This window comes from Aulonocara sp. 'chitande type north' Nkhata Bay, unplaced genomic scaffold (genome assembly GCF_057382095.1).
Source record: "Aulonocara sp. 'chitande type north' Nkhata Bay isolate Kocher_YH1m ecotype deep benthic unplaced genomic scaffold, A_spYH_male_GT1.1 unmapped_scaffold_23, whole genome shotgun sequence".
In the NCBI taxonomy this organism is placed as follows: domain Eukaryota; kingdom Metazoa; phylum Chordata; class Actinopteri; order Cichliformes; family Cichlidae; genus Aulonocara; species Aulonocara sp. 'chitande type north' Nkhata Bay.
The window spans coordinates 169,330-177,507 of record NW_028234355.1 but is presented as its reverse complement, the minus strand read 5'-3'; the positions used below and the strand labels follow the sequence as shown (position 1 = coordinate 177,507).

At 41.9% G+C, this 8,178-nt stretch overlaps 1 protein-coding gene across 2 annotated transcripts; it reads right to left on the bottom strand.

The window, feature by feature from the left end:
* Positions 1-606: 606 nt before the first annotated feature.
* Positions 607-6,731, bottom strand: LOC147300598 (kelch-like protein 10). 2 transcript variants are annotated; one of them, XM_086285083.1, is made up of 5 exons: positions 6,394-6,731; positions 4,050-4,536; positions 2,469-3,047; positions 1,189-1,338; positions 607-954 (listed from the first exon to the last, which is right to left on the bottom strand). In XM_086285083.1, the coding sequence occupies exons 2-5, from the start codon at positions 4,464-4,466 to the stop codon at positions 655-657; spliced, it is 1,446 nt and encodes a 481-aa protein (XP_086141209.1). In that variant the 5' UTR covers positions 4,467-4,536; positions 6,394-6,731; the 3' UTR covers positions 607-654. The 2 variants fall into 2 exon arrangements, with proteins under 2 accessions (XP_086141209.1, XP_086141208.1); XM_086285082.1 differs by lacking the exon at positions 6,394-6,731 and adding an exon at positions 5,471-6,297.
* Between the last annotated feature and the right edge of the window lie 1,447 nt (positions 6,732-8,178).

Here is an 8,178-nt window from a genome sequence, read left to right as displayed (position 1 = left end):
TTAAAAAAAGATAAAAGGTAATTGACGCCTGACGTCTGAAAGTTGACGCCACAGCTGGAGTAACTTTAACTTTCCTCATATCCTAAGGCCAGCAGAGATTCAAAATGACATCTGTGTAAAATTTACATGGAAAAAAGTTCTTTCTGTAAAGTGATATATAACCTAATTCAACAGTTTATGAAGAATTTATGTCCCATTGCTAGTTTCAAGTCTTACTGATGTGACACGATGCATTCACTTCATAAACTGTGGATCCGATTACAGTCAGCCTTAGTAACTCTAATTTGTGACTCTAATTGGATTTCATCTACTTTAATTGGACATTAAAGTAGGCAAGAAAACTACATTGAAGATGGTTGAGCTGGCTAAACGCTGGTGGTAGAGATGAAGATGGCGGCTTGAATGGATCACCTATTAGTGAAGAAACGATTTGACTTTTACCAATGGGATCTTAATATCATAGCTGTTAACCTCCCTTGTGGCCATAAAATGTGGAAGCTGCAATGCCCATCATGTTGAAAAGAAAGTTCAAGTTCTCTGTTCAGCTAAAAGAGACTTTTTCACTGGGATGTCAGACCTCAGGATCTTAAGCAGAGAAACAGCCAGTTTTTTATTGATGAAAAATGTATTTCTTTATTTCTTTATGTGAAATAATTATGGAAGATAAGCAGTCAGATCGGGGTGTCGCTTCAGAACGCAACAACTGACAGCACCTTGGGTCATCCCTTTGTCGCTGACAATGTACCACCTGTTGGTCTTTTCATCATAGCACTCCAGATTGCAGAATAAGCCGCCATTGTGGAAACCTCCAACCACATACAGCTGGTCCTCCAGCACTGCAATGCCGAAGCTTTCACGAGGGTGTAACATGGGAGCAACGTTGCGCCAGCGTCTTGTTCTTGGGTCATATGCGATGACACTACGCAACTGAGTGATACCGTTAAAGCCACCAACCTGTGCAGACAAAGGACTTGTTACAGTCTGTAACGTAAAAATGTTCTGTTGTAAAAAAGTAAATAGGTCTCCAGATTCCAAAATATCTGATTCTAGGGTAATTATAGAAATCACATTCCAATAACCCAGTACATGGTACTTGGAAAATAATACAGACTCCCAAATACAGGTACAGTAAACATTCCATGTTTGAATTTCTGTCCGTAATAAGATTATGTTTTAAGCTCTTCTTACTACAAAGATTTCGTTATTGTAGGCGACCACGGCTCCCCCAGTCCTCCCGGTTTCCATGGGTGTGATCAGTGTCCACTGGTTGGTGTCAGGGTTGTAGGACTCAGCACATGACAGAGGTTCATCTTCAGTAACACCACCAAAAATGTACACCTAGAAATTAAAATCAAGTTTAAGTCAAAATTACTAGTTAGTTTGTTTGCTTGCTTGTTTTAATCAATTTTAAATCATGCCTTTTATCTGTTTTTGTTTCTAATGTCTCTGTAAAGCACTTTGAATCACCTTGTTGTTGAATTGTGCTATACAAATAAATTTGCCTTGCCTTGCCTTACTAGAATTAAATGTTTCAGCTTCCAGAAAAAACTTACAAACACTAAAAATGTCTGTGAAGGTTCTCAGTCATCCAGGTCATCGTATTCTAAGGAGCTTGGAAAGACATAAATCTAAAAAAAAATATTCACTTTTTAAAAATTACTCCCATTGGCCAGCTTTATAAGACTATTAAAAAAATGTTTTTTGCACAGAAGCTCACAGAAAAGTAATATTTTACTGTGGGCTCATGTTCCAGTGCATAAATACGTTGGTTGGCTGGCTCCAAAAGATAATAAATCCCCATATGTTGTAAATCCAACTACATAGCCTTAAAAATCATTTTTACAGCCAGACACAAAAGACCAAAAAAAACCTAATCCATATGGATAGCGTCCTGGCTAAAATTTGGGTTTGTGACTGCTTTGGGAAGTGTACTTCCCAACCCCCCTGAGCCAAGGTCACCCCGTTTGTGGGGCGACCTTGGCTCAGGGGGGTTGGGAAGCGTATCTGTAACCGGAAGGTCGCTGGTTTGATCCCTGGGCTCTCTGTCCTGATCGTTGTGTCCTTGGGCAAGACATTTTACCCTACCGCCTACTGGTGATGGCCAGAGGGGCCGATGGCGCGATATGGCAGCCTCGCTTCTGTCAGTCTGCCCCAGGGCAGCTGTGGCTACAACTGTAGCTGCCTCCACCAGTGTGTGAATGTGAGAGTGAATGAATAGTGGAATTGTAAAGTGCTTTGGGTGCCTTGAAAAGCGCTATATAAATCCAATCCATTATTATTAATCTATTATTACTGACAGATTAAGGCATTGGCATCTTTTGGTGCATTTCTAATGGAATTATTTGACTGTACATTTTATTGACGCAGCTTGTTAACCAAGGTTGTTAGCATTACCAGTTAACTTTGTCCACCACTTTCTCCACAAAACCAACATGGCAGAGATCTTCCACTACCTCAATTCCACTTACCTTGCCGTGTAGTGTTGCAGCACCAGCTTCTGCCCTGGGCTTGTGCATCGATGCAATCATAGTCCACTGGTTGGTGGCAGGCTCATATCGTTCTGCATTTTTCAGTGTCTTTTGGTATTGGCACCCGCCCATAGCATATATGCAGCCATTCAGTGTGGCCACACTGAGAAAGCCCCGCTCTTCATGCATCGGCCCCACCTCTGTCCAGGTTTGGCTGGTGAGGCTGAACCTTCTCACATGACTTGAAAAGCTTGTGAAATCAAAACCTCCGATGCAATAGACACATCCATTGAGGTAAGCATAACCGTAGAATCCCAGATACGGTGTCAAGCTCAGCGGCACCCAGTAGTCAGCTCGAACATTGTACATCTCAATCTTGTCACTTGGTAAAGGACCACCAACGGCCAATAAGACTTCAGACGGCAGGCGTGTTTGGGGTATAGGTCTCTCCACAATGGACTCATTTAGCATCTTCATGGCAGTGGTTACCATATCCATGCATGCCGGACTACTACTCACCACATCATTTCTGCTCACAGTGCCAACCAAGTACTCAGTGGGTATTAATAGTAGGCGGACCTGGATGAAAACAAGAATCATAAGGGAAAAAGGCAAGAAATACAACATTAGACTGTATATAAGAGTTGGATGTAGCCACCATGCCACCACCCATTAGTGAAGTATAGCACTATCCCTATAATCAAAATGTCATGGAATCACCCAGATAGCTATGGTAGCTCCTGGCATTGCCTCCAATCAGCTGTGGCATTGCCCTTAAAGACCCTAACATTACCTGTAAAGAGCCACAGCATCACCTGCCAAACAACAAAGGCAGGTCATGGCATTACCTCCAAACAAGCAGTGGTGCCACAGTCAAGTTTCAATGCCATTATCTGAGCACTGAGTAACCTCCTGCTGTAGAAACAGGTCCCACAATGAGGGTTTGTCCTGTTGTAAATGCCTAAGGTCCAGTCAGTAAGTTCTGGCAGAACACTATGGGCATAGTCAACTTTTCTGTCAGAAAAGCTAAAGTGCAGTTCAGACACATTATCAATAATGCACTTCTGAAACTACAAATCAACGGCCAGTTTTATCTGGACGCAAGTGTAAATAATACTTTTACAATTTATTAAGGACTAAATGATGAGCACCTTCTGATGCACACTCCCAAGTGAATTAGAAACACCCCCCCACCCCCCCCCCCCCCACCCCCCAATGTGATTAAGAATGAAGAAGAATGATTCCCCTACATTAACTCTATTACCAAGCCTTAAGTTTGAGTAATTCTGCCATTGCAATTTTAGCTTTTTACACGTCAGCCATAAAAGGCTGATGGGCGAGCAGGTGGGCGGCCTGGACACCCAACTCTGTAAACACAATAGTGTACAATCAAACTTCTTTTTTTTTTGCATCAGGCATCAAGCTTATGTTTTATTTTTTATTCCCAATTCAAATTGCTACAGCGGAAGTTGCTTTCTATACTTTCAAACTGTACCATTCATTCAACAGCCCCTCACTGAGTAATAAACAAAATAAATGCACTTAGAGGAGCAATTAAATTGATATCCCATTTTCAGTTACCTGCTTGAGCAGTGCGGGCATGTCACACCCACGTTCCACAGGGGAATAGTTGATCCATCTGAGAATGGCCTCAAACACAGTGCTCTCCTGCTTCACATTGAGCTCATCATTCTCGATAAGATCTGATAGTTGCTGCACAGAGAGCTGAAGGAACTCCAAGGAGAGTGCACCAACCTCTTCAAAGTGATGGAGGATGTAGAGAAAGGCCTTTCCCCTGAGGTCAGGACAGTTGTGTAAGTGTGCCAGATTGTAGATACTGACGCAGTTATTTACACAAAGCTTCCTCTCCAGGAAGTCGCAGCAGGCTTGAATGATGCCAGTCACGATAAAGTGGTCTGCTTCCGCCAACAGCTCCAGTACATTGTCCTCCGTCACCACAACAGATTGGGTATAGGCATATTCCAAAATGAGGCTCATTGCTTTTGGAGACACAGTGGGGAAGTTGTAGACCTTGTTTGATGGTAGTGGTTTGTAGCAGAAGAGATCCCTGTGCAGATTCAGATCAGCATTTTCACATTGTCTCTCTGTCATGGAACTTAAAAAGTACCTGATGTCGTGCAGCTCATAGTTAAATAGCATTTGTATAATTTTTCAGCTGCATGCTTACTTGAGCAAGCTGTGATCAAAGAGATATGAAATTAAAGTAACAAAAATCTAAAATGACTTGATTTCAAATGGGCAATCTCCTATTTAAGGTCATCTATTCAGACATGTGCAGAAAAACATTCAGCATTGCTGCTATGTTTAGACAGACAGAAAGATATAGAGTTGTCTAGGCATTGTAGCAAATATTCCTATACAGTAACAGGGTTAGAGCGACAGGGGACAGCAGGCATTAAATAGCTGCAAATATAATAACTGAATTTCACATTATCAAATTTACTGACTAGACAGAATTGGAAAGAGCGGACATGTCCCACTGCAACAGAAATGGCATATCATTGGCCACCTCTCAGTCTGGCCCTAAATTGATTACCTGCCTATTTAGACATACAATTTCAGCTAAACTGGTGAAGGCACAGCTAATATCACCACTGATGTGGTCCTTTTGGTGCAGGCCAGTTTGTGCACAAATTTATTAGAACTGCTGCTGCTGTTGTCGTGCTGATGAAATATAATCAGAAAGCCAGTTTATAGCGTCTGTAATCTTTCAAACTACCTCTTAACGGCTCATTGTGGAGTCAAACACAAACCTACACTATATATGTATCCCAACAAACCTCCCAAAATAAATAACTAAATAAAAATACAGGACTGATTTTTTTTTCCCCCCTAAAAATTGCTCCAGAACATTTCTAGTGATCAAAAAGTACAGTGTAACATTGAAACCTCCCAATACCTGCTGCACTGTGTTACATGAAAACTTTGAAGTAGGATAAATGCAGAACCAAACCACAGCCAAACAACACAGGCCTGCTCACCTGAAGTATGCACTGCAGTTACAGAGGATGATCCTGTGAATTTTAAACTCAACATCTCCAGCTCGGATCACAGAGTCACAAACCTGTCCATCCAGAAAAAGCTCCCTAAAGACGGTACTACGGGCGCTGGTCATTATTCAGATGTTACTCAAGATGTTTAAACTTCTAAAAAATCTCCTGTTTAGTGTTTTCCTTTAGAGAGCCGCCTACAGTTTGTGAGGTACTTTGTCTAAATTACTGATTACGTTAACTTATGCTGCCTGGAAAGTGTCACTACTCTGTTTATATTTGAAAATCATAGTGCATCATTCCGTTAATTGACTGTGTGCACGTTAGCATATGCTACTTCCGGTGCGGAAACGCCTTTGGGGAGCTTTGTTTCCGGTGTCCTATTCGCGCCTGGTTTACGGTCCAAAACAAGTTAAGCAAATGAATGAATCAAGCAGCGATTTACATTTCTATAGATGTCTTGGGCATTTACCCAATATATCTGTAAATGATGTTCATCGACTTGTTAATATTTTTCCCTGCACCTCAGGGCAAAAGAGAAAAGGGATTCAAATGTTATATTTCTCAGCTGTCCCTCGTTTACAGCGGGTGTTATGTTCTAAAAATAACCAGCGATAGGTGAAATCAAGTAGCCAATTTTATTTTTTGACGCTGCAAAACGTTTCGTGGACATCCAGTAGTGCACTTCAGAGTCACCCTGCTAGCAATCGATGCAGCGATTCTGCACTGTACAGGAGAGACGTCACGGAGGAGATCGTCTGCAGTAGGGCTGCACGATTTTGCATAAAATGAGAATCACGATTCTCTTTTCCAATATAAATATTTATTGCACTTATTAACTGCACATCAACTTCGTAACAGTTGAGACTGAACATAAAAACAATAAATAAACATAAAAACAACAAATGTCTCACGTTTTGTTGTTGCCGCAAAATGTTGTACTGCTTGAAATTCCGTCTCCACCATTGCTCGACACTGCGTGTATAGAGCAGGTAGTGCAACAATAGAAAAATAGTTGCGGGACAGCGTTTGTCTAGGGTGTTGATCATTTTCCTAAATCCCTCGTTTTGCACAGTGTTGATGGGAGCCATATCTTTGGTCAGGTGATAAGTGATAGCCTCCGTAATTTCTTTGTGCCTGCGGAAGTTCAGCGTGTATAGGGAAGTGCTGTATAAGGTTCCCGTTATTGATGTTTGGGTGGTTGACCGGGGCGGATTTTCTCCTGTCACTTTCTCGTCATCCCTGACGTGCTCTCCGTTGTTTTTCCCCTGCTAATTTTAGCATCCCACGGCGCAGCTTCTGTATCACGTGGTATAAGGCTCCGCCCTTGTCATTTGTTGAGCAGAAAGAGTGAGCGCTTGTTTTCATGCAGATTACGTCCCGGATCAAAATGCGGTACAATCGTCGTCGTCTTTTTTTTTTCTTTTTCTTTTTTTTTTTAAATCGTTGTCATTTGGAAATGAGATCGCACATAAATATGAATCGAGATTGTGATTTTCTAATGATTAATCGTGCAGCCCTACTGTGTAGGTGTGTACTTGACTAGCTGATCTCGACATAATGGGGGAAACATCTGGTTTGACTATTCTTCACCTGTAGTTTGAATGCTGAACATCTGCCTGTTTAAATCACGAGACCAGTCACTATACAGAGATGTGCTTCTGAATGTGGACGATGTGTCTTCTGCATGCAGTAATGCAGTTCTGCTTGTGTTGAGTGATGTAAACAACTGATCGATCTAAACTCTTTAAACGTAAAAAATTGATCATTAGATTTTTTATGACACAACAGCGGTGAGTGTTCCCACCTTCTGCTCTTTGTAACTTAACGCGATCTTTCCGTTTTTGAGTTTTGGACATGATTTTGGAGTATATCTTTGCAGTAGCGATTGACCGCAAAGTCAAGCTACCGGAAATGTACAACCCCACATCCGGTCTCAAACCAGGAATTTAGCATTTTCTCGTACACAGGGTCAATTTGGTTCCACATATTTGTGTGAGCAAACATTCTCTGTCATGAACTTAAACAAGAACCGATTGAGATCAAGGATGAGTGACTCCCACTTGCGTGATATTTTATGCATCTCAACCACTGCCCTCAAAGCACACCTAATTGCTTTACTAAAATCTAGATCTCAGTATCACCCCTCTCATTAGTCCAGGGATGCCCAAATTCTGTACTGGAGAGCTGCTATGCATGTTTTAGTTCTTTCTGGTTTAGCACAGTTGAATCAAATGAAGAGCAGGCCTCCAGGAGTGACATCCCTGCATTACTCATGTGTTTCTCAACAGTAAAAAGCATAAAGCATGCTAATGCAATACACAAAAGGAAACGTATTTTGTTAAACTCTTAAGACTCATCCAGGCTGGAGAAACTGATCAGGAAGGCTAGCTCTGTGGTCGGCATGAAGCTGGACACTCTGGTGACAGTGGCAGAGAAAAGGACATTAAAGAAACTGCTGGACATTATGAACAATGCTGGGCATCCTCTGCACACGGCCATAAACAATCAGAAGAGTCTGTTCAGTGACAGGTTGCTTCTCCCCAAGACAAGAACTAACAGACTTAAAAACTCCTTTGTCCCACACGCCATCAGACTGTTTAACTCCTCTCTGGAGGGGAGAGGGAGGGGAAACAGGAGGACAAAGGAGGGGGGAACAACTAAGCTGTAGTGCCTCTTCACCTCACTGTACAATACCT